Here is a 26134-nt window from a genome sequence, read left to right as displayed (position 1 = left end):
ATGTGAAGGCGTGTGCATAAGACTGACATGACACTGTAATAAACATGACATAACACCTGTCATAAACATGAAGTTTCTTTATGAAGTCTTTATGAATGTTTATGACTTTTGTCATCAAGTGTCATTCGGTAAATGATGACAATTTTAATGCAAAGTTGACATTGTTTAAAATGTCTTTGTTATGACAACTTGACATTAACAAAGACAAAAAAATGTCATGATTATGACAACTTGACAATAACAAAGACAGAAATGTCTTTGTTTTGACAACTTGACATTGACCAAGAAATCATAACCTGTCAACCTGACATCTTAATAACTAGTCCAACGTGTTCCACTTTACTTGAGGTAAGGGGAAATATTAATGACACTCTTGTTAAAAAATTTGACAGTGTAATAACCCTTAATGACATCTTTATAACTAGTACAATGTGTTCCACTTTACTTGAGGACAAGTAAAATATTCATGTCACAGTTATAATGGTGTCATGACGGCCAAAGTCAAAACCAACCACATATGACAGGGTGATGTAATGTTAACGCAAAGCTAAATAACTTCTTTAAGTTTGATAATTAGACCTGTTATGACATATTTGTGACAGGTTATGATTTCTTGGTTAATGTCAAGTTGTCATAATCAAGACATTTTTGTCTTGGTTAATGTCAAGTTGTCATAACAAAGACATTTTAAGCAATGTCAACTTTGCATTAAAAGTGTCATGTTTATGACAGTGTCATGTCAGTCTTATGCACACCCCTTCAAATAAAGTGTTACCGTTTAATCAATAGGCCACACAGACGACGTCTTAAACCCAAACTTTTTGATCAGTTATTTAAAATATAATTGACTTTGTGTTATTGAGTTCTTGTTACTGAGTCTGAGTCTAATGGTGGTGATAAAACATAATAAAAGATGTTTGAAATTAGTTTTTTTTTTTTTTTTTTAGTTTTGTTCCTACAGGGCTGGGGAAGGCAAGAGGTATTTAAAATGAAAACGAAAGTTTCTAAGTAGTTGCACACTAGGGGTGTAACGGTACACAAAAATCACGGTTCGGTACGTACCTCGGTTTTAAAGTCACGGTTCGGTACATTTTCGATACAGCAAAAAGAAAGAAATTCCAGAGAAATTTCCTATTTGTTTAAAGAAAAAATATTTTTAAATAAGTGTGAGTTTTCCTAGATCTTGAAACTTTCAGGTTTATAAATGGGGGTCATCTTTGAAGGATGAACAAATAATGTTTTAGTCATCACGTTAAAAATAACATTTAAATATATATTTATTTATATAATATTTGAATTTTGAAGTGCTGGAAAAAGATGTGTGAAGTACTTGAAAGCATTTCACCATTCCAGCCAAACTGGTTCCAGTTAGTATTACTATATTAAATCCATGGTGAATGTTGCTGGTCTGTGGACGAAAGTATAACTAGTTCATTCACGGCACAATGTTTCTCCTGGTTTCCATGACAGCGCTGTTTGATCTAATAGAGATCTACGGTTAATAACGGAGAAATGTGATTGCTTCTCACTAGATCTCGCAGCGATGTTATTACCTCAGTGGCGAATTCAAATGTTTTCTTTACCGGATCTCTTAGCGCTGTGAAGTAACAGTATTGCTTGTTCGAGATCGGCTCGCGCTGCACAGATGTTGCTGGTCGGAACTGATAAACGATCCATGAAGCACATAACGAGTAGCGCAGTTTCGTTCTGCTTTCATTACGCTTGCCATTTGATGTTGCGCAACGTTGTGTTGGCTGCGTCAGCACGAATTTTGCCGGCAGGAAAAATGGTCCAAGCAATCGTTCGGTTTGTATGCGTACCGAACCGGAAGCCTCGAACCGAAACGGTTCAATACGAATACATGTACCGTTACACCCCTAACACATCTAAATAATTGTTGGCATTCAGAATAGGCCCAGATAGATTTCAGCCTAATAGGGATGCCTGCACTGAATTGCCAATTTCACATGTATTTTCAAAATACAAAATACTGTATTTGTATTTAAATACATTTTTCCACACAGTATTTTGTATTTGTATTTAAATACATTTCCATGTATTTATGCCCATCCCTGCTTACACAATTATGTTGCAAATTATAAACTAACTCAAAAACATTCATAAAAAAGACAACATGTCAAATGCCCTTCCGTGTTTTATTTACTTATTATACTGATCGATTGAGTGACCGAGGACTCAAGACATGGTATCACACGAAATACGTTCTGAGGAAACTATTTTGCAAATCGCAATTACGTTACATGGCAACATATAAGCAGTGCTATTACGTTGGTCCTTATTAAGGACTCCTTAACCTAATATGTCTCATTGTTAATAATACGTTATTTTTATACATAGTTGCATATGTAATGGAGAAGTAGCTTGTTGCATTTGTGTAATAATAAACACACAAGGTTTTAGAATATGAACACATGAACACGCAAGGTTTTAGAATATTTCAGGGTGATACCATTTATCATTTGGTCAAAAGGCTACTTTAGACAAATTGAGATGTTTACCGTGTCTATGCGGTGCATGACTTGTGCCAGGGCTATATTGCTAAGTAGCTTGCATTAACTTTTACTAGTGATTTTAAATTGATTTCTCCAAATAGCATGACAAACTTTACCTGTCTAGTAGAATCTTCACGACTGCGGCATCAGTGAGAAGCCCAACCTGTGCTTTTAGCGCACGCCAGCATGTGATATTAACCCAAAATCTCTCTGGTCTTGTTTCTATATTCTGCGGCCTTTCTCTTCTTATCATACACTTCGTATACATTTTTTTCTGTTTCGACCCTCAGCCATTTTCAAAGGAATGGCTGAAACCGCAACTCCGACATAGTACACCGGAAAGTGAAAACTACATAGGGATGAGCACGTACGACGGCCTTACGTAAACATATCACCAGAATGATTGACACTTAGGTGGACCAATAGTATAGACTACCCACCCGGAAAAACTAAATCCTCCGCTATACCTTTAAAGGTATAGCGGAGGATAGCACAAGTGTTCAGCAGAACAAATAAAAACATAGAGGTTTGGAACAACACAAGGGTGAGTAAATACTGACAGAATTTTCATTTTTGGGTGAACGAACCCTTTAATAAATCACCTTTCTTTCCTATTCTGACATTCAGTTTGGAGTTCAGGAGATTGTCTTGACCAGGACCACACCCCTAAATGCATTGAAGCAACTGCCATGTGATTGGTCGATTAGATAATAGCATTAATGAGAAATTCAACAGGTGTTCCTAATAATCATTTAGGTGAGTGTATACCCTATACCCATACTCATGTCTGCAGAGGGCTGTTTCACAAAACCAAGATAGCGGATTAAGCCGGGATTTTCCAGATATTGAAAAATACAGTATGTTACAACTTACCAAAATGTATTCCTCATGCATAATATCGACCAATCATTTTTTTTAACTCATCCCTGAACTGAAATTTAGTAGTTTCCACACGACATCACGACATGACATCAGGTTCAAGTACACACAAGCCGGCGCGACTTACTCGTGTTACTGCAGTTTGGCTGGTGGTAACGTTGCCCGCCCGCATACCGCCTCCCATGGCTGAAACTGGTATTACGACACCTGCCGGGCCGGGGCTAGTAATTTAGCATGCTAATTTAGGTTATATCTCGGCAGCACTATAACTTGTCAGTTTTTTAATGACATCATTGCACTTATTTCTTCTCATTCTTTTGATGTGTGTAGCTCATTTTTATTACATATGGCACCTTTAAAGCTACACTGTGTAATTCTTTTAGTTTATTCTTAGCTAAAAACACTTAGTTCTTTCAAAAATATGTCAAGTCAAGTCAAGTCAAGTCACATTTATTTATATAGCGCTTTTCACAATACAGATTGTATCAAAGCAGCTTCACAGTAGCTGCGTTTCCATTACCCTTCAATTTGCGCAAATTGAAATTGCGAAATGAAAATACGCTCAATTTCGCAAAAACTCCCGTTTATCGCAAAAAAGTTTTTACGCTCGCATGAGGAGGTTTTTCAGGCAATTCGAAAAAGGATTTTTTCGCAAAACTGCAATGGAAACGGATTTTGCGCATTTACAGTCACCTAACTAGACGGAGTGTGTTTTAGGTCCGTGTCCGCAAATAATAATAATAATTATCATCATTAGCCTATTATAACATTTATTAGGCTACATATGTAGAAGATGCTTTTATCCAAAAAAGGAACAAAGCAATTCGTCACATCTCATTAGTACTGGTTGTTGGACAATAATAGGGCTAAGATTATCACAAATAAACACTCTATTTTGTCCAATATCCAAGAGTGTGTGCAGAGTTTGGAGCACGCACTGGATGACAGACAGGCGTGGGTGCGCCGTGAACACTTTCATTTTCCCATCAAAAGAATCAACTTAAAATACTCTATCATTTCTGGTTATACAGAAAATAATAATACATTATTCGCAACTACTTTTCTTTGCGTAATGTCACAATAACAACAAAACGTTGTGCTTTTGTAAAATAACATAAAACAATCAGGCGCGCTTTATGATCTTCGTGAACTGGAGCGCGAGAACTGAACCAATAGCCTTTATAGACTAAAGCTTTAAATGTCCACTTTAAAAAGAACAAATTCGAATCGTAAACTAATACCTTCTGATTATGTAATCCGTATGAAAGGTGCAGTTCTCTCTAAAGGTGCATCCGGAGATTATGTTTTTAGCTCGTTATTTTTTCAGACGCATTTATAATAACTCACCTATTCAGCACTGCGGGAAAAATATCATAAATATCCAGGTTCTAATTTGACCTTAGAAAACCAGTAAAATCTAAAAATTTTTCCCATATTAATTTGTGAATATTTTAAATGTTTTAAAGGGGGCAAAAAGTCATAAACAAATATATGAAAATTCATTGAGATGTATATAGCGCAGCTATTGGTGTGGTCAAACTAAAACGTTGGTGTTAAACTTTGTGTTTTAAAAATACAACAACCGTTAATTTTTCGTTTTGCAACGACCGTTTGGACATAATACGAGTTAGAGTTCTTTATTAAATTCATTTAAAAAAAAGAAACATTAATTACAGGAATAACCTCTCTAAACCTCAAAGAAATGCCATCAAGACATCGAAGCAGAAATAAGGGAGAAACAACTCCGTGTCTTTCCCTGCCATTAATGCTTGGATAACACACCACGTCTCCTTCCATTAATAATAATAGTCTAGTGTGGTGCATGGCTGTGAAATAGGTTATAAACCTACCAAAGTCCGTTGCCATGATTTTTAGAATGACTTATCGCGAGAGGGAAAAAAGACGTTTTAGTCGCAAAACATCAGTTAATGTAAACACCGTCATTTTACAATAGTTTATTTAACAACATTTGGAAAATATCGCAAAAGTTTTGCGCAAATCTGTAATGGAAACGCGCCTAGTGATGACATGAAAGTAGTACAACACAGATCAACAATATTGTTAAATATTAAATATCCCCAACTAAGCAAGCCAAAAGCAAGGCGACAGTGGCAAGGAACCAAAACTCCATCAGATTGGATGGAGAAAAAAACCTTGGGAGAACCCAGGCTCAGTCGGGGGCCAGTTCTCCTCTGGCTTACATTCATATTGTTTATATATAAATATTAAATATAAATATTGTTTATATATAAAACGGCGCCATAACATATCGCCGGCGTTGAGTCTTCTCTTCACAGGCGTTGGTCTTCTCATCACAGGCGTTGGGGCATCCGAAATCCCCGTGAGAGGCTGGATACAAAACTGGACCTGACGAACGCCATTGATAACAGCAGAAGGAGATGGGAAATAATTAGCAAAGCTGATGTTCATAATGATTTCCATTAAATGGGAGTCGTGTTAGAAAACCACTATCTCACAAACTCTCCGCAACCCAACCATACGCGCCGACCCGTTTGTCTAAAAGGCTGTCGAGCCCCACTGGTGCGTTAAGCAGTTTCAGTGGCAAACGGTTCCGTATGGCATAACATACATTTAAGAGCGTAACATTTAGCACAAGTACTTTAAATGAATTAAACCTGTGACCTGTTTTCTGAGTAATATTAAAAATATCTTTATAGATTGTTGCAACACCGCCGCCACGACCGGTCAGACGAGGCTCGTGTTTATAATAGTATCCTGGCGGAGTAGATTCATTTAGACCGAAATACTCATTTGGTTTAAGCCAGGTTTCAGTAAGGCACAGAACATCGAAATTATTATCTGTGACCATTTCATTTACAATAACCGCCTTAGGTTTGAGCGATCTAATGTTTAGAAGACCTAGCTTTAGAAATTGTTTTTGTTCACTGATATTTAGATTTTCTGGTTTAAAATTTTTGCTAGATCCTGCACTAGATTTATAGTTTGGCTTCACTAAACGAGGAATAGACAGTTTCTATATAATGTTCCACACTATGCATATTAGTTAAGTTTGGACAACAAAGGCTGTGATTTGGACTTTGACTTACTAGTCATCTGGTGCGTAACATCTTGGAGATGTTGTCCGACATAACAGCCGCTCCGATTCTGCTGGGGTGGAGTCCATCTGCACGATACAGCCTGGGTCTCTCCCAAAACAGATGCCAATTATTTACAAAGAGCAGTTTCTGTTCATTACACAATAACATTAACCATTCATTTAATGCAAATAGTCTACAGAACCTTTCCTGTCCTTGTCGGTACGTGGGAAGCGGTCCAGACACGATGATCGTTGCTGTAGGCGCTTGTGCTGCGTACCATCTCGATCAGGCTCCTGTAGTCCTTCTTCAGAACCTCCGTCTGCCGCAGCCTAATGTCGTTGGCTCCCGCGTGCAGCACAACAGCTCCGACGCGCTCGTCCCCAAAGTGTGTGCGGTTTCGTTTTCTTAAGTACCGTTTAAGAACCGTTTAGGCACCGGAACCATTTAAAAAATACCGAGTAGGTACTGATAACGGATAAAACCCAACCGATACCCAACCCTATTCATGACCGACCAATCACTACAGTATTGGGAACTAGCGACCTGAACAAAAGTCGCAGGCTTTGTGAACGGGGCTTTAGAGCTGCTTTACAGCACAATTGAATTCTGTTTGTATCAGTGACTACGTTTACATGCAGCCAATTTTCGGGTTATGGTCGGGTTAAGGTCACTATTCGGGTTTCTGAAACATTAGGATTAACCCGTTTACATGTGTGAGCAGAGAGAGTTACTCCTGTATACATGGAATTGCAATATCCCGATGTAAACGGTGACGCGCGATTAGCGTCTAGACGTACGGAAAACCTTAAGACGCAATATGCGTCATTTCCGATTCTTCTTCCTGTATCCAAAGACAACAACAGCAGCACGCGGATAATGAATAGTTCGGGGCAGATAGCGATCGCCTTTGCTTGCGCTTTGATGCTGGTAACATTACTGACCTCGCTCCAAAAGTATGCTGTGCTGTGTCTCGCCATGTTTACTTCTGGTATACGGCACGCGGATTTTTGTATGCGCCGAGAAGTTTCTCTACTCAAATGACCAAGATTCCTTGCGAATAGAACATGCGCAGAACACAAATCACTATGAGGATATGCCGATACGTGTTTACATGACCAAAAATTCGGGTTAGAAAAGGGGTACCCCAGGTATAATATCCCAGTTTTTAAAATCCGGGATATGAGCATATTCGGGTTTTTGCCGGTGTTTACATGGCCGTTATTGGCTGCATGTAAACTTAGGCATTGATCATTATCTTCCTGTTATCAAGGTAAAAAGGCTTTGAAACAATCTGAATTGTATAAAGCGCTATATAAATAAAGGTGACTTGACTTACCAAAGCAAATGTGGCTGTGATGACATCACTTAATTTACCTTTCCAGTCTTCAGTCTCTCATGTTCTTACTCAGACGTGGACAGGCTCTGATCTCTCTGGTGAAGCGGCTCACGTGAGTGGCTTGAGTTTTTCTGTCAGGATGATATCCATCCAATCCTGCATTTAAACCAGTGTTCTTTATAGACTGGATGGTGTGTCCAACCCTGGAGAAGAAAACCAAAACAATTATTCGCGCTGACAGTTTATTACATTCCAGTCGTTGGGCTGGACTTCGGTAAGCCAAAAATGTTATATCATATCCAATACAAAGATCATATGAACAACATGGATGTCTCTTTTCTGTTTATTACTGTGAAGCTGCTTTGAAACAATCTCTATTGTATAAAGCTCTATATAAATGAAAGTGACTTGACTTGACTATAACAAGAACATTAAAATGAACTCAATTCACTAAACATATTTGAAAATCTCACTACAAAACAAATCCAGAAATGAAGATAAACGACATCACAAATGTTGTATCCTACTCTGTTACACTTCTTCACACCTGAAATCTCTGATCGAATGAATCTCCTGAACTTCTCCATTCTACAGTAGATCATTTCTAAACCATCTATGTTGTAAGATCTGCTCTAACGTCGGGCGTTTAGTTGGATCCAGGGTTAGGCACTGGATAATCAGATCCCTGCATTCTGTACACATTTTAATAAGGATAGAGCCGGTTAGTCATGACCATGTGACACTAATGTAGGCATTTATGAAAACAGCATCTCTGAAACATGAAAAATTTAATTAAAAAAAGTGTTTCCTTAAAAGATGAAGTATGTATTTTCTGCTGGACTAGTGGCACCTTGGGAAATTACAAAAAATAAAGCATATTTCAAACAATCTTGCAAACGTCTCTTTCGTGTGCCACGGCTCCCCCAGCTCAAACATCACAAACACAGCTCTTACTGGTCCATGTGAAGATATGTTTCAGGTCCAACATATTAGGAATACTTTTAGCTGTGTTGCATGTGTCTTTATGAACGGGTGCATGATGATGCTGTATGGTATTAATAAATGCAGTGAATTTTTCCTACGATCCCACTGTGACTAAACACCCTCAGGCTCCGCCTGCTACAATAGCCACGCCCCCAAACACTATAGGTTGAGCTGGAAAAAGATTGATGGCTCTCAATGATAAGATGGAGCCTTTTTACACTTTTGGGGGAGATAAACCCACAAATGGCATACTAATAGTAATTGATGAACAAAAAAAAAAACATACTTCATACTTCACATACTTCACCTTTAACTGTTTCTTAACTGTACAGAGCCTTTGCTTTGGGTGTTTATCAATGTCATCAATATTATTCACTCACCGTTGGATAAGTTGGCATTCTGAAACCTAACTTTGGCTTTTGTGATTTCCTTTGGATTCCGAAAAGGAGGACATGTGTTCACCATCTCGTACAACAACACTCCTAGAGCCCAAACATTTACTGGGACGGGGTGAAACCAAGGCTCTGTGAGGACTTCAGGTGGGAAGTAAAACTTTACTCCTGTAAGGTAAGCAAGACATTTGTACATTGTTGAGCAAAATTTTTTTAAGTGTCAAAGAATCAGCAAGTCATTACATCTAGGTTTCCAAACTTCCAAAATGCTCACCAATGTAAACGTCGCTGTCATACCCATCACTATTAAGTATCTGTCCAGAGCCAAAGTCTATCAGCTTGAGCTCTAAAGTGTCTTTCTTCACCAGGAAATTGTCCGCATGAATATCATTGTAAAAGACATTATGCTCAATGCAGTGTTGCACTGCCAGCACAGCCTGTCGCATGATGAGCCGTGCTGTTGATTCGTCCAGTTGAGGATTATCATAGATGAAGTCCAGCAAACTCTCGCAGGGTTCGGGATACTCCATCACCAGGGTGAATTTTCGAGGGTGCTCAAACCAATCGTGTAGTTGTATGGCGTACGGGCTTACGGGTTCTTCCCTCATCATTAGCAGCACAGCCACTTCTGCAATGAGAGGTTTGGGATGCCCAGGCTGGAGAAAAGACAAAAGGTTAGCTGGGTAAAAATCTGAAGAAAACATAATTTTTCTTTGATTTTGGTGGACAAGATCAACAGTGGCTTTGCAGGCTTATTCGTCTACTACATTTACACCTAATGTTTCCTACAGGTGTATTAATTACAGTAATCAACACTTCAACAACTAAATACACATTCAGCTTTTAGCCAACTTACCATAGCGAGATAAAGATCGTCGGAAGTCTTGCGCATCCGCTTGATAGCAACCTGCAAAAATGAAAAAAGAAACAGAATTCAATAAGAGTAACAACATTCAAGCGCCTGACCTTGCACATAACATTTATGATTTGAGCATCTAAGTCTAAAACCCTGTGTATTAAATATGTTTTGATGCATGCAAGAGCAAAATGTTTATATAATTCAGCAAAAACCTTTTTGCCATCAAATTTCCGTGTTCCTTTGAACACTCTTCCGTATCCTCCGCATCCAATCATCTCTCCCGCGTTATAGAGAGACTTGAAGGAGTCTGAAAAACAAACAGAAAATAAGAGAAATATATGAGCTTGCTAGATCCTTTGTTTTATATTAAAAATATCCGTGCTGGTCGAAAAAATAATATGAATATTCTGAAAACAAGCCTCAAGATATCTTTAGTGGAAAACAAGACGATAATACGGTTTAAAACAACGTTTGAGAAACAAGGACTGCAGATTTACCATGATTTGGCTCGACACCGGACTGACGTGAATCAGAATCAGGCTCCGAGAGCAGATCTAGTGGAGGAACGAAAGGCTCCACAACATCCACAGCTTTACTGTCAGAACAGCAGCCGGACGGACTCTTTACAGCCGTCCACACGTTCCTGAGGAACGAACGAATTCTTTTCATCTTCTTTCCTTTTGTAGGTTTTTCTGGAACAAAGGGGAAAAAAATTCAGAATAAAAAAAAAAAACATTATAAACATCTCTGACCTCACATTTAAAAATGATATAATGATAGAACTTCAATTTAACTGTTCAATTTTATTTTTAATGTCACAAATCCAAAATAATGCAAATATTTCCAAGCTATCCGCCTGACGACGCCATGTTTCTGCTCAATACCTGCACAAATGTCCCTTAGGGGTGACCAAAAGTTTCTTTCACAATATTATGTAATAATAGTTGTTGTTTTAATATATATATATATCTTTTATTAAAAATAGACCATTCATTTCCAGGCATTATTATTTGGCACAGTTCTGGCAATGGTAAAGGTCATATGAGACATCATGTCTTAAAATATATTTCACATTTATTTCTTATTAAATATAATAGCCTATATTTAAATCAACATTGATTTATATTAAAGACATAACTTAACCGACTCTGTTTACATGAACACTGGTCACAACAGCCATTTGGACAATTTTGTCAGTATTTGACCATTCAAACGCAATATGTTGTGAAACAGAACTCTGTTTGGGTTTGTGCGTGTGTCTTCGTGTGTGTGTGTGTGTGTCAGCTGAGTGAGTTCATGGCTTGTTGGCTTAACAAAAATATATTCTAAGAACGTTTTGTCCAACTAAAATATTTCAGAAAAAATTGCTGAGAAACTGTGTGTATTCATCATTCTGCCTTATTTCAATCTCACCTGTCGAGCTGTTGTTCACAGGTGAAGCCTCCACGGCACCATGAGCAGTCGGGACATTAGAAGTGTCGGTTGGCTCGATGGAAACTTGACTAGGCGGTGGAGGACAGATCCCCTCTTGGAAGCTGTCGGATCTGGACAAACTCCTGTTAAGGCTGTCGGAACTGGACACACTACTGTTGAGGCTGTCGGAACTGGACACACTACTAGTGAGGCTGTCGGAGTGATCTGGATCAGAATCAGGCTCCAAGTCCAGATCTAGTGGAGGAACGAAAGGCTCCACAACATCCACATCTTTACTGTCAGAACAGCAGCCGGACGGACTCTTTACAGCCGTCCACACGTTCCTGAGGAACGAACGAATTCTTTTCATCTTCTTTCCTTTTGTACGTTTTTCTGTAACAAAAGGGAAAAAATTAAGCATAAAAAAAAAACATTATAAACATCTCTGACCTCACATTTAAAAATGATATAATGATAGAACTTCCATTTAACTGTTCAATTTTATCTTTAATGTCACAAATCCAAAATAATGTAAATATTTCCAAGCTATCCGCCTCACAACGCCATGTTTCTGCTCAATACCTGCACAAATGTCCCTTAGGGGTGACCAAAAGTTTCTTTCACAATATTATGTAATAATAGTTGTTGTTTTAATATATATATATATATCTTTTATTAAAAATAGACCATTCATTTCCAGGCATTATTATTTGGCACAGTTCTGGCAATGGTAAAGGTCATATGAGCCATCATGTCTTAAAATATATTTCACATTTATTTCTTATTAAATATAACAGCCTATATTTAAATCAACATTGATTTATATTAAAGACTTAAATAACTTAACCAACTCTGTTTACATGAACACTGGTCACAACAGCCATTTGGACAATTTTGTCAGTATTTGACCATTCAAACACAATATGTTGTGAAACAGAACTCTTTTTGGGATTGTGCGTGTGTCTTCGTGTGTGTGTGTGTGTGTGTGTGTGTGTGTGTCAGCTGAGTGAGTTCATGGCTTGTTGGCTTAACAAAAATATATTCTAAGAACGTTTTGTCCAACTAAAATATTTCAGAAAAAAATTGCTGAGAAACTGTGTGTATTCATCATTCTGCCTTATTTCAATCTCACCTGTCGAGCTGTTGTTCACAGGTGAAGCCTCCACGGCACCATGAGCAGTCGGGACATTAGAAATGTCGGTTGGCTCGACGGGAACTTGACCAGGCAGTGGAGGACACATCCACTGGAAGCTGTCGCATCTGGACAAACTCCTGTTTCCGTCACTGCCTGGTTCATGTTGGCTCTCAGATCTGTTGTTACTGCTCCTGGAAACAACTCTCCTGCATCTGAAGCGGCCTGATGGAATAATTCAGACATTTTTAATAATATTAATAATCAATTGTCAGTGGTCACACACACACACAAAATCAACTTTCTATTTTCAATGACAAATCATTTATTCACTTTAATAAAAGCCTATACTAACCTATGCGATAGTGTTTGGATGAAGTGGACGGACGTCCATCATTTGACCTCTGCATCTCTCTCTTCCTGTGAGCAGAACCTGTGGGCACAGAAACGAACTCACAAGACCGAGGTGTTGAACATCCAGGAATAAGCTCCTGACTCTGTGCCTGGGTCGGGCCTGACATCTTCTTCAAACTGCAATTAAATGATACAAGTACCATACAATACAACACAACACACAACGCAGAAAATATTCAGCAACTGTCTGAATTCGCCTCGTCTTTCAGTCAACAAAGAGAGCGATCTAACGTTTGACTGTGACGTCAACCGCATTATTCAAAATACCTGAAGTAGTGCGAGTCACGCTTGAGTGCACATCGAATCTGCAAACAAACTGAATCAGGAATACAGGACTGAATGTTATCGTAAAACAACCATTTAACAAGTGATATAATCATGTGTCATTACTACTTAGCTAAAACTAATATGTTAAAGCCTTTTTTACAGTCTATAAAGCATGAAATAAGGTTGACCACCAGAGGAATACTTAAAGATCACTAAAAGAAAATCGTTAATAACTTGTAATCAGAATAGCCTATAAATTCATTATAGTTTCATAAAGTTGAATAAAGTGCAATAATGAGTTTGAAAAAACTTACAGACCATACTTTTTTAAATTTAATGATCTTGACAACATATCCTTATCATCTGCCAAGTTGCAGACATGACAGAAACAATTAAAGAAGAGGCACTATATTAATTTGTCTATTTAGCACATATATTAATACTACCATAAACACATATTTTATTTGAAAAGAGACATGTCTATTGTATAACTAATATCATCAACACAAGCGATTGTGCTTGATCCCCGACGATCGCCTCAAGTTAAACTGCATTGTTTCATTTACCCGCTTCTGTCATTGGCATTGCCCACAACGCTTAACGTTACGTGACAGGACTTTGAAACAGCAAACAGGTAAAACAATAAAAAAGCATGACTTACATCACATCCAGCTAGCCAACTCCCAAGCTCCATCATCCTTATTTTTGTCTTCGTTTGAACGCCCTGAGAAAGCATTTTTGTAAAGATAAAACCGATTTAAAATTAATCTTGAAAGAGAAATTGCGCCTCTTTACCTTGAAAGTCGAGAACGGTCCAATCACGCAAGGCCAAAATATTTCAAATCAATTTTGATTCGCTTAAATCAAAAGTGGGAGGGTCTGACACAAACAAACTAATTTGAGCATGCGTTTAGAAAAATACGGTACAGAAATTTTTGATAATATTTTTTTTTCTTTCATTTTATATATTTCTTTTTCATATTCATTTTACCAATTCCAAACCACATTAATCTTAATAACTACTATTCATTTTGCATTGAATCATTTATAAGTGATATGTGATTGTTCATGAAGTCTAGAAATGAAAAACGTCTTATATTCAGGTGTACATAATTATTAACATCCAATCATTAGCATAATCATAATTAACGTTTTCTTTTATAGATAAAATAAGCCAGAGAGAGAGAGAGAGAGAGAGAGAGAGAGAGAGAGAGAGAGAGAGAGAGAGAGAGGTAAAGAACCCTAAAAAAAAAACCCGACCCCCACCTAATAAGAATCACAAGATCACAGTAAGATTTTAGAAGTTCATTTTCAGTCCATCTCCCGCTATATCCCGAAGTCCGTTTTGCAGAGGAGGACTAAAATTTACTTCCAAAACCTACTGCCATATTCTGGAAGATGAATTCTTCAAACAGAGGTAACACGATGATGTGGTTCTGGTGCTAATACACTTCAGCTTATGATTCTTATTAAGAGGGGGGTCATTTTTTAGGATTCTTTGCCTAACCTAAGTCTCTGAGATCCTGACACCTTACACTTCTGATCCAAGATGTCCATGTCTTTCTTTCTTCAGTTGAAAAGAAATGAAGGTTTTTGATGAAAACATTCCTGGATTTTCTCCATATAATGGACTTTATTGGGAAACAAACGGTTCAAGGTCCAAATGAGAGTTTCAGTGCAGCTTCAAATGTATTAAACGACACCAGACGATGAATAAGGGTCTTATCTAGCGAAAAGATCGCTCACTTAAAAAATAAATTAAAAAATTTAAGTTTTATAAGCACAAATGCTCGCCTTGCTCTGTTGATGATGAGCGTTCATGACTCTCCTGTTCAAACTCGTTTATCAAAATGAACAAAACTTTTTTCGAGTCACGACTCGAAGGGTCCTAGATAAGACCCTTATTCATCGTCTGCCCGTCACCCCCAAAAAAAGAAATGACAGAAAGACAGTATTCCCAACATTACCATGCCCCAGGCGCTTATTTTAAGGGAAAGCACTGCAAAATGATTCACAGTTTGGTCAGTATTGGCTGAATTTGTGAAGAGTTTTGAAATTGTGGCTCCAGTATTAACCGATGCTTGTCAAAAATTGAAAAAAAGCTAACCAGATAGCGAAACGATCTGTCATTTAAAAAATAAATAAAAAAGTTTAAGTTTTATAAGCACAAATGCTCGCCTTGCTCAGTTGATGATGAGCGTTCGTGACTCTCCTGTTCAAAATACAAGGTACAAAATGATCAAAACACTCCAATAACAAGTGTAACAACAATGTATAAACATAATAACATAATGTAACAAGTTAATTTAACCCTTGTGTTGCATTAGATTTTTTACGCAGTTGAGTGCTTTAAGGGCCAAAAATGGCCACATATTAAACATTGCCTAAAATATTATTATTATTTTCCACTTTTACCAAGTTAAATCTTTTAACCAGCATCAGTTCTCATCATAACTACCAAATATTTATTAAATTTCAGGATTTTAACCCTTTAATTACATTTTTATATGAGACTGGGTTGGGCGATACCATCAATTTGTACAAGAGGAAAAAAACACAAAAATGTAATTATTTTCAATACACTAACTGCAAAGAGAAAACTTTAGATTTGGATTATCAGAGTCTTGAATATGTCAAAGATTAACAGCAACGTTATTTCTGGTGCATTTAAAGATTTTGTGTTATGTCCGATTTTTAAAGACCAAACATCGCCACATATTAAACACTGCGTAAAATATTATATATTATTATTATTTTCCACTTTTACCAAGTTAAATCTTTTAAAAAACACTCTCAGGTCAGTTTTGATAAATAAAGACACATGCTTCAGTTTAATCTGTTCCTTTTTGTGATTGTTAAGAGGATAATTTGCTGAAAAATTCTTAATTAAATCCTAATTATTTCATCATTTGATTGTTACATAATTAATTACATAATTATTTTCTACATTTACCCTCATAATTTAATATATAAAACAATTTAGTACACATTACAGTTCATAGCCTATTAGAGTGTGTTCACAATAAGATTTATTTGCATGGAGATACCATGGACATGCAGTCAGCATATCATTGTTTTAAATGACACAGGAAAAAAATTGCTCTTTTTTTCAAATGTGGGTGGCTCTTAAAAGAGCCTTTGGTTTGCTTCTGTGAAGAATCGCTCATGCCTGTGGCTCCCAAGGAACTGCACCCTCAGCACTGCAGTAGTCATGAGTGTCTCCCAACATGCATTGTTGCTCCCAGCTTGGCTGATGTTGTGCAGTTCAGAGGCTTCTCCGTCACCAACATGGGAAACCGTCCTCATACTAGGCTCCATACTTGGTCCGATTTTATTCACACTTTATATTAATGACCTGCCAGAAGTATGTAAAAACGTTGATGTCCAGTTGTACAGTGTGCAGATGATGCTGTAATATTTACACATGGTAAGAACTATCTGGACATAGCATCCCAACTCACTTCGGCAATGGCTCATATTGATGATTGGCTAACTAAGTCATGTCTAAACACCAAAAAAAAAAAAAAAAAACGGTCTGTATGGCATTCACCAAACCAAACAAAGTATGAAGGTGTCACATTCTAATGTATTCTTCAGAGGACAGGAGCTTGACATTGTTAATGAATTCAAGTATTCAAGTAAATGCAATCAATATAAATAAAAACAGTTAAGAGTAAAAATAAAATAAAATAAAGTAATACCCCTATCTGAGATGGAAGAGATTGAGTTGGTTTACGGTGCAACTGGACCTCTAGCCCAGGGATGTAGAGCGTCGTACGTACTCTGCTGGGGTGGTGCTACACCAGTAATGCCCAGCGGGGCCCCCACAGAGCACTTTTCTCCCCTTAACGACGCTCTCAGCGACTTCTTATTGTAACGTACGGACAGAGACGGTCGGATCCATGTGCAGCACTTTATTAAAGCAAGCAGACATGAACACAGGCAAACACTTAAACAAAGGGGCAATCCAGAAACTCGTGGTCTAAACAGGCAATGGTCGAGGCAGGCAGCACAGGTTCGTGAACAGTCCAGGAAACAGGCAAGGGTCAAGAGTCCAGGGAAACACGGAGACACAGAACAGGGAAAAACGCTCGGAATTGTACGCTTACAGGGTAACAAGACTTCGCAAGGGACACAGGGAAAACTCAGGCTTAAATAAGGAACTCAATAACCAATAATGAAACACAGCTGAACATAATGAAACACAAAGAGTCCATGGGGAAACAAACGTGGGGAGAGGGTGCCCTCTAGTGGCTCTCGAGGGCACCACGGCTTCCAGACGCTCCTAAGAGCTCCGGGGGGAGGTCAACGGGGGCTGGGATGGAGGGCCAGGCCCATGGAGAGGCAGGAGGCCAGGCACATGGAGAGGCCTGGGGCCGTGGAGCGTGGGTGACCAGGTAGGAGCAGGACGTGATGGCGGCCAGGGCGGAGCAGACACAGGCGAGGTCCATGACAGCCTCGCCTCCATGGCCCTCACAGACTCAGAGGTCCATGTCAGGATCACCTCCATGGCCCCCACAGAGTACCTACTGCCCCCCCAAAAAAAAATACTTGGGGAAATTCACGGGAGGAACCTCTGGGTGGTGAACGGGTACAGGAAAGGCCTCCCGGAGCTTAAAGGGTGCAGGCAGAGCGAGGCGCAGAGGCGGGGCCGGCAGAGCGAGGCGCAGAGGCGGGGCCGGCAGGGCGAGGCGCAGAGGCGGGGCCGGCAGGGCGAGGCGCAGAGGCGGGGCCGGCAGAGCGAGGAGTCTGGGCACGCTCACCGGGGCCTGGCGAACCGAACGAGTCCTCCTTCTCCTCCTCCTGCGGCGGCGCGTCACAGGGCTGGACAACTCGCTCACTTGAACTGGAGATGCAGCGCTCACTTGAACTGGAGATGCAGCGCTCACCTGAACTGGAGATGCAGCGCTCACCTGAACTGGAGATGCAGCGCTCACTTGAACTGGAGATGCAGCGCTCACTTGAACTGGAGATGCAGCACTCACCTGAACTGGAGATTCAATTACTTGAACTGAAGACTCACTGGACAGACTAAATTCAACACTGGACACACTTGATTCACTCGGCTCAGCACTTGACTCACTTGACTCGGCACTCGATTCACTCAGCTCGCTATTTGACTCACTTGATTCACTCAGCTCGGCACTTGACTCACTCGAGTCGGCTGGCACGCGGTCAAACTCCGGTTCGACCCGCGTCAGCTCCGCTGTCTTAGGAACAGCACTTTTAACAGGGCCAGTGCGGGATACGGGCTCGAGGGGTCCGACATGATGAGTGGTTTTGGCAGGAAAGATATGCTTAGAAGCTCCTCTGACGGTCCTTAAGGGAGGATCAAACAGTTTAGCGAGCTGAGGCTTATGCGGCGTGCGGAGTGAGTGAGAGAAATCCGCCGCATACGAACCTCCCCGGCGCAGGGAAAAGAGCAGTTCCTCGAGACCCTCCTTTTCTGCGGGGAGTTCAAAAGCCTTTCTGAACAGGGCGGTAAACACGTCGAAAGGAGGAAACGACATCCGACCTGGTTCCCAAAACGTGCCTGCCCACTCCAGAGCCTTTCCAGTCAACAGTGAGCAGATGAAAGAAACGTGGTCGGTATCCGAGGCGTATAACTGGGGCTGATGTTTCATAAACTGCACTGCTGAAGAAATCCTTCACACGCTTCAGGTGAGCCATTAAACTTCTCGGGAAACGGCGTACTGGAATTACTGCATGCGGTACTCACACAGGGTTGCGGTGGAACAGGTGCAGCGGGGGTTTGGGCTTGATTGCCATATATGCCAGCAGCCATATCACCCTGTAACCCAAGACTGGTTGCCCATTTAAGCTAAGCAGGGCTGAGCCTGGTTAGTACCTGGATGGGAGACCTTCTGAGAAAGCCAGGTTGCTGCTGGTAGAGGTGTTAGTGTGGCCAGCAGGTGGTGCTCACCCTGTGGTCCGTGTGGGTCCTAACGCCCCAGCAAAGTGATGGGGACACTATGCTGTCAAAAAGAGCACCGTCCTTCGGATGAGACGTTAAACCGAGGTCCTGACTCTCTGTGGTCATAAAAAATCCCAGGATGTCTTTCGTAAGAGCAGGGGTGTAACCCCGGCATCCTGGCCAAATTTGCCCAGTAGCCTCTGTCTATCATGGCCTCCTAATCATCCCCATATACACCAATTGGCTTCATCACTGTCTCCTCTCCACCAGTAAGCTGGTGTGTGGTGAGCGTTCTGGCGCAATATGGCTGCCGTCGCATCATCCAGGTGGATGCTGCACATTGGTGGTGGTTGAGGAGATCCCCCCTTCTATGTGAAGCGCTTTGAGTGTCCAGAAAAGCGCTATATAAATGTAACGAATTATTATTATTATTATTGATTAGCCGCTGTGCTTGAGCTCTGCGGAGACCATGATTGCACGGAGCTAGCTAGTTCCTCGAGGAGAGAAGTTAGTCTCGCCAGCTGAGAACTATGAGAGGCTAGCATTGAAGCTCGGGTCTTGACCACGGCGGATAGATGCAGAAAGTCTGCTGGATCCTCGTTTGGCGAAGTCTTCTGTAACGTACGGACAGAGACGGTCGGATCCATGTGCAGCACTTTATTAAAGCAAGCAGACATGAACACAGGCAAACACTTAAACAAAGGGGCAATCCAGAAACTCGTGGTCTAAATGAAGTTTTATTAACTAAGTTCGGGAGGAGCACGTTCAGATAATTGACACGAGTGGACAGCAATCAGCAATCAATGATAAGAGGGTACAAATAGACTCAGCAGTCTTACCTCGATCCATTAACAGTTTGCAGCATTCAGTAGACTCGCCGCCTCGGTTAACTTCCGGTTACTCGCAGCATGTCTCCAACAAGCTCCTCTTCCGACGGAGAATTTACTTCGGACGCAACTTCTCATTCCATTCGTCCCACGGTCATCCCTTCTACGCCGGTCGGTGCACCTGAGCCCCCGGCATCTCCTCGCGGCCGCACACCGGCCCGATCAGCCCGGCGCTCAACAAGACGCCATGACCAGTCTTCGCCGCCTCCGGCAAGACTTCCATCTTCTTCCCCAGCTTCCTCCTACCGCTCAGCCGTCCCGACGATCCCACCCATCGGGAAATGGACCGTGGCTGGTTTGAGGCAAGCGCTGGGCAACTCCGATCTACAAGCTCCAAGGAAAATGAATAAAGCGGAGCTGTATGATTTATACGTCTCGTTAAATCCAACTCCTAAAACAACCCACAGGCAGAGCAAAGTCCGCAGGGCTCAAAATTTGCCTGCCCAGTCACCACCCTCGTCTCTTCGCACAGGACGCAGCTCGCTTCGCCCTTCGAGCCGCCGCAGCAACAGGCCCTCAGCGAGCCAGGGCCGCTCTTCAGGTTTCGTCACAACAGCTCCACTATCACCTTTTGATGAGGCCCAGCCCTCCACCTCTGCTTCCGCCGCCGCAATGCCACATACAGCCGGGGCCAGTGGCCTCCCCACAGCTGCTCAATTCTACTCTCCCGCTGTACATAACCCTTTTCCTTTCCAGTGGCCTCCAGCTCCAGTTGCATACACTAGCGCGAAGCTATCGCCGCTAGCATCACAGACCCAACAATGTCAACAACAGGTCTACCCAACAGGTTACAACCCCGCCCACTTCCAGTGGCCTGCAGCTCCAGTAGCTCAAGCAAGCGCAGGCCCGCCTCCGCTTGCAGCACAACCTCACACCGCTTTCTATCATCCCTCATATCCTCCAACTAACTTTCCTTCTAATTTTACAACAGGTCATCCAATCGCGAGGGCACAGCCGTCAATCGCGGCCCCGGATAATACCCTTCCCAGTTCCATTATACAAACTAAATCACCATATTCTCTTTTCACAGCCACTCCGATGCCTGTTCCGCTCAATGCAGTTGCCATGGAACCCCCACCGGTTTCTCAATCCATCCGCGCTCAGATCCTCTCAGGTATGGACATAGACCTCTCCACTCTGTTGTCTCTCCTACCTGCAGCCGAATCAGACCGCCAAGTGGATTGCGGCGATTTTTCAGTGACCCTGAAAAACACAAACACACACTCATCTCGCGTCCTTTCATTTCCCGAATTTACGATTGCTTTTTCACGTTACACGGAAATCGTCTGTTCAACCTTCCCCCACAGGCGGCGCGAACTGAACGATTATCAAGCAATCATTGCCGAACTCGCGCTGTCCTATGGGGGAGGGCATTTCTACACGTACCATAAACTTTTTTCTGCAAAAAGTGCCGTGCGAGTCGCACAATGGAATCAGTGCACATACTGGGGTGCACTCGACTCTGATCTTCACAGCAGGGTATTTTTAGGTTGCAAAAACATTACCTGTGCAGTTTGCAGGTCAGTGGCTCACTCAACCGCAACATGCCCACAGGTTAACACTACCTCTCTTCCCTTTGTGGGAATAAGTAATAATAAATCCACCAGCTATGTGCCGCGTGCAGCAACCACCAGCGCAATTCAAGATTCTACGTTTGACGAAAGCAGGCAGCCCTGTAATCACTTCAACGCAGGCAAATGTCAAAGAGCGCGCTGCCGCTACATGCACATCTGCAGCTTTTGTGGCGGCGCCCATGCTCGCATTGTATGTCCAGTCTTCAAGTCTGTGAATAAAAAATCTAAAAATTATTTGGCGACTCCTGTGAATATTTCGCGCATGCAACACGAACTAGCTCATCACCCAAATACCGAATTTACCGATTATCTGCTGTCAGGTTTAAAAAACGGCTTTAAACCCGGCTTAGAATGCCCGCTTTCTCAAAACATCATATGCAATAACCTCCAATCCGCCCTGACAGAACCCGAAGTTGTAGAAAAACTGATCAAAAAAGAAGTTGAGTCTGGCTTCATGATCGGTCCGTTTGACAATCCTCCATTCAATCCGTTTCGTGTCAGCCCCATTGGAGTGGCTACAAGGAAATTCTCGGGTAAAAAACGCCTAATAATTGACCTGTCAGCCCCGCACAATTCTCCGTTCCCAAGCATAAACAGCCTGATCCCTCTCGATGAATTTTCGCTCAAATACCACGACATAGATCAGGCTATCGACATGATAAAAATCGCAGGTCGGGGCGCTTGGCTTGCAAAAATCGACATTACTTCTGCTTTCAAAGTAATGCCTATCCATCCAGGTTCATGGCATCTATTTGGAGTTTGCTGGCTCGGGAAATATTATTTCGCCGTCCGTTTAACATTTGGTTGCAAAAGCAGCCCCAAAATATTTGACATGCTATCAGAAGCCGTTTGTTGGATCCTTTCGAACAACTATGCCATCCCTTACCTCATTCACTTGCTAGACGACTTTTTAATAATCTCGCCTCCCGATGCTATTCCAGCAGCGCACATTCTCACGGTTCAAAACGTTTTCTCTGAGCTAGGAATTCCTATTGCACAGAAAAAAAAAAAAAAAAAAAAAAAAAAAAAAAACCATGGGCCCTGCAACGTCCATCGAGTTCCTAGGAATTAATTTGGATTCGGACAAATTTCAAGCATCCCTCCCCAAAGAAAAAATCGACCGAATAATCCTCGTCTCCTCTACTTTCCTTGAAAAATCCAATTTTTCAAAACGCGAACTCCTGTCCCTGCTCGGTCATTTAAACTTCGCAATACGCATCATCCCGCAAGGCCGCCCCTTCATCTCGCATCTCCTCTCACTCGCGTCCTCTGTCCATTCATTAGAAGACCGCATCTCTCTAACTCAAGCATGTCGCGACGAACTCAGGCTTTGGTTAACATTTCTAAAACAATGGAACGGCCTTTCCTTTTTCTACAACAACCTCGTTTCATCCCCCATTGACATCCAATTGTTCACAGATGCCGCACCCTCAATCGGGTTCGGGGGATTTTATCAAGGTCGTTGGTTCGCGGCTCCATGGCCCCCGCAGCTTCAGGACATAACCCAATCCTCAGCTTTATTCGAGCTTTACCCTCTCGTAGTAGCAGCTTTTCTGTGGGGGAAAGAATGGGCCGCTAGCAGCGTTTTAGTGCATTGTGACAATGAAGCAACAGTACATTGCATTAACAAAGGCCGTTCCCATTCACCCGCTCTGATGCCACTCTTAAGGCGTCTCACCTGGATCTCAGCTTGCGATCAATTCATTATCATTGCTAAACACATCCCTGGGTCAAAAAAACCAAATCGCTGACTCCCTGTCTCGTTTTCTATTCCAGAAATTCAGGACGCTGGCTCCAGAGGCGGATCAATTCCCAACTCCAGTTCCTCGCTATTCAGAGCTAATATTCCCGTAACCCACCCGTTAAAACCACTGCTCGAAGCATCACTTGACGGTATCCTCCAAGCAGTATCTCCCAGGACCCTTCAATCCTACGTCACTGCTTGGAGATGTTTTAAAACATTTCATGTCTCTTATAACTTATCTTTCCCTGATTTTTCTCTTCTTTCAATCACCTCTTTTATCTCCTACCTTAATAGCATTAAAGGCCTACAAGTCGGGTCCATTAAAGGTTATTTGAGCGGCATCCAGTTTTTCCATAAACTGATGTATGGCGGTCCTTCCGTGGAGATAAACAATTCACAAACCTCTCTCCTGATTAAAGGGATTCAACGATCCCAGCCCACCCGCCCCGACGCCAGACAACCCATAACGCTGGACATTCTCACCAAATGTATTCAGGTTCTCCGTTCAGGTTACCAGCCCCTTAGTTCCGCTCGCACACTCGATGCCATGTTTATCCTAGCCTTTTTTGGTTTTCTCAGATGTTCAGAAATCGCCATCACTTCTAAATTCGACCCAAAAATCCACCCCACCATCTCAGACTTATCAGTAATTGATGGCGAAACCATTTCATACTTGATTAAACAAAGTAAGACTGACCAAACCAAAAAAGGCCATTTCATTTACATTTTCAACCTCGCTTCGCAAATCCAACCATACCAGTCAATTCTGGCATATCTGCAATGGAGAAGTCCTCAGGCTAAATCTCCTTTGGAACCCCTGTTTTTAGACGAATCCAAAAAACCCGTGACACGTTTTTGGTTCCAGAAACACCTTAAATCTGTTCTCCAACAGTCAGGCATTCCAGCAAAGAATTTTTCTAGCCACTCATTTCGCATCGGGGCAGCAACTTCAGCAGCCCAAAAAGGACTCTCCCAACAGCAGATCCAAGCCCTTGGGAGATGGTCCTCTGATGCTTTCCAAAGTTACATCAGGACCAATCGGTTCCACATTAAAAAAGCCCACCAAACCCTCATCGGGTAAGGAGAAAAGCATTGGTCTCACAACGAACGGAGCGAGAGCTTTCCCAGTAGAGCACTTACGTTTTCTCTTCCATCCAGCGAGCATCTGGCCTCACAGCGGATGCAGTTTGAGAAAATCTCCTGGGCAAACACTAATTTTTCCTTTCTTCAGTTTCCTCTTTTCGTCCAGCGAGCATTGGTCTCACAGCGGACGGAGTGAGAGCTTTCCCAGTAGAGTACTTACATTTTCTCTTCCATCCAGCGAGCATCTGGCCTCACAGCGGATGCAGTGTGAGAAAATCTCCTGGGCAAGCACTCATTCTTCCCTCTTTTCAGTTTCCTCTTTCCGTCCAGCGAGCATTGGTCTCACAGCGGACGGAGTGAGAGCTTTCCCAGTAGAGCACTTACATTTTCTCTTTTCATCCAGCGAGCATTTGGTCTCACAGCGGATGCAGTTTGAGAAAATCTCCTAGGAAAGCACTCATTTTCCTCTCCTCAGTTTCTTCTTTCCGTCCAGCGAGCATTGGTCTCTCAGCGGACGGAGTGAGAACTTTCCCAGTAGAGCATTACATTTTCTCTCTTCATCCAGCGAGCATTTGGTCTCACAGCGGATGCAGTTTGAGAAAATCTCCTAGGAAAGCACTCATTTCCCTCTCCTCAGTTTCTTCTTTCCGTCCAGCGAGCATTGGTCTCTCAGCGGACGGAGTGAGAACTTTCCCAGTAGAGCATTACATTTTCTCTCTTCATCCAGCGAGCATTTGGTCTCACAGCGGATGCAGTTGAAATCCCGGTAGAGCACTCACGTTTTTCCCTTTTCATTTCAGAGGGCAGTCCAGGCTGTGAGCCACCATCACGGGCCTCCCCGATCGAGCATCCAGGCCCCTTCTCAAGACGCCAGCCCGCCAATCTCGGCACTCATCGGGGGGTCTTTAGTCCGGCGGCTGTCCTCTGCTTCTTGCCTATTGGGGGGAGTACTCTGGGTTCGGGCTGAATTCCGAGCTCGGAGCCCTCCCTCCGGACAGCACGCCAAATACGCATTGAATCTTACTCACTCAAAATTATATGTAAGTGTGAACTCGTGAAATGAAGTTTTATTAACTAAGTTCGGGAGGAGCACGTTCAGATAATTGACACGAGTGGACAGCAATCAGCAATCAATGATAAGAGGGTACAAATAGACTCAGCAGTCTTACCTCGATCCATTAACAGTTTGCAGCATCCCTCCTCCACCCCTTCTCCACACTCCGAGTTCTCCACACTCCTCTTTCTAAAAATCACTTACATACGGGGGGAGTACTCTGGGTTCGGGCTGAATTCCGAGCTCGGAGCCCTCCCTCCGGACAGCACGCCAAATACGCATTGAATCTTACTCACTCAAAATTATATGTAAGTGTGAACTCGTGAAACAGGCAATGGTCGAGGCAGGCAGCACAGGTTCGAGAGCAGTCCAGGAAACAGGCAAGGGTCAAGAGTCCAGGGAAACACGGAGACACAGAACAGGGAATAACGCTCGGAATTGTACGCTTACAGGGTAACAAGACTTCGCAAGGGACACAGGGAAAACTCAGGCTTAAATAAGGAACTCAATAACCAATAATGAAACACAGCTGAACATAATGAAACACAAAGAGTCCATGGGGAAACAAACGTGGGGAGAGGGTGCCCTCTAGTGGCTCTCGAGGGCACCACGGCTGCTGATCGTCACACT

General features: G+C 42.0%; 2 protein-coding genes across 5 annotated transcripts; one reads left to right on the top strand and one right to left on the bottom strand.

Moving 5' to 3' along the window:
- Positions 1 to 3821: 3821 nt before the first annotated feature.
- Positions 3822 to 13245, bottom strand: LOC120474461 (serine/threonine-protein kinase MARK1). 4 transcript variants are annotated; one of them, XM_089117290.1, is made up of 12 exons: positions 12923 to 13245; positions 12568 to 12792; positions 11436 to 11828; positions 10520 to 10714; positions 10235 to 10329; positions 10020 to 10070; positions 9438 to 9819; positions 9152 to 9331; positions 8335 to 8479; positions 7826 to 7990; positions 6461 to 7710; positions 3822 to 5759 (listed from the first exon to the last, which is right to left on the bottom strand). In XM_089117290.1, the coding sequence occupies exons 1-9, from the start codon at positions 13122 to 13124 to the stop codon at positions 8376 to 8378; spliced, it is 1827 nt and encodes a 608-aa protein (XP_088973416.1). In that variant the 5' UTR covers positions 13125 to 13245; the 3' UTR covers positions 3822 to 5759; positions 6461 to 7710; positions 7826 to 7990; positions 8335 to 8375. The 4 variants fall into 4 exon arrangements, with proteins under 4 accessions (XP_088973416.1, XP_088973415.1, XP_088973417.1 ...); XM_089117289.1 differs by having other exon boundaries at positions 6461 to 7990; XM_089117291.1 differs by lacking the exon at positions 8335 to 8479 and having other exon boundaries at positions 6461 to 7990; positions 12923 to 13244.
- A 6644-nt stretch (positions 13246 to 19889) lies between these two features.
- On the top strand, positions 19890 to 25829 carry LOC148977231 (uncharacterized). Its single transcript, XM_089117288.1, has 2 exons — positions 19890 to 21163; positions 23400 to 25829. The coding sequence occupies exons 1-2, from the start codon at positions 20071 to 20073 to the stop codon at positions 24446 to 24448; spliced, it is 2142 nt and encodes a 713-aa protein (XP_088973414.1). The 5' UTR covers positions 19890 to 20070; the 3' UTR covers positions 24449 to 25829.
- Positions 25830 to 26134: the final 305 nt, after the last annotated feature.

The sequence above is a fragment of the Pimephales promelas genome, chromosome 11, assembly GCF_988280905.1.
Source record: "Pimephales promelas chromosome 11, fPimPro1.hap1.1, whole genome shotgun sequence".
Classification (NCBI taxonomy): Eukaryota; Metazoa; Chordata; class Actinopteri; order Cypriniformes; family Leuciscidae; genus Pimephales; species Pimephales promelas.
Note: the sequence above shows the minus strand (reverse complement) of the source record. Positions and strands in the feature narration are given on the sequence as shown.

Excerpts from the sequence above, each read along its gene's own strand:
- LOC120474461 (XM_089117289.1), bottom strand. The coding sequence starts at position 13,124 with ATGGTACTTGTATCATTTAATTGCAGTTTGAAGAAGATGTCAGGCCCG. Across the intron at positions 10,071-10,234 it reads GGAAATTTGATGGCAAAAAG|GTTGCTATCAAGCGGATGCG; the intron begins GTTTTTGCTGAA and ends TCATTTTTGCAG. Across the intron at positions 9,332-9,437 it reads TGACAGCGACGTTTACATTG|GAGTAAAGTTTTACTTCCCA; the intron begins GTGAGCATTTTG and ends CTTACCTTACAG.
- LOC148977231 (XM_089117288.1), top strand. The coding sequence starts at position 20,071 with ATGTCTCCAACAAGCTCCTCTTCCGACGGAGAATTTACTTCGGACGCA. Across the intron at positions 21,164-23,399 it reads CCGCGCTCAGATCCTCTCAG|AAATTCAGGACGCTGGCTCC; the intron begins GTATGGACATAG and ends TTTCTATTCCAG.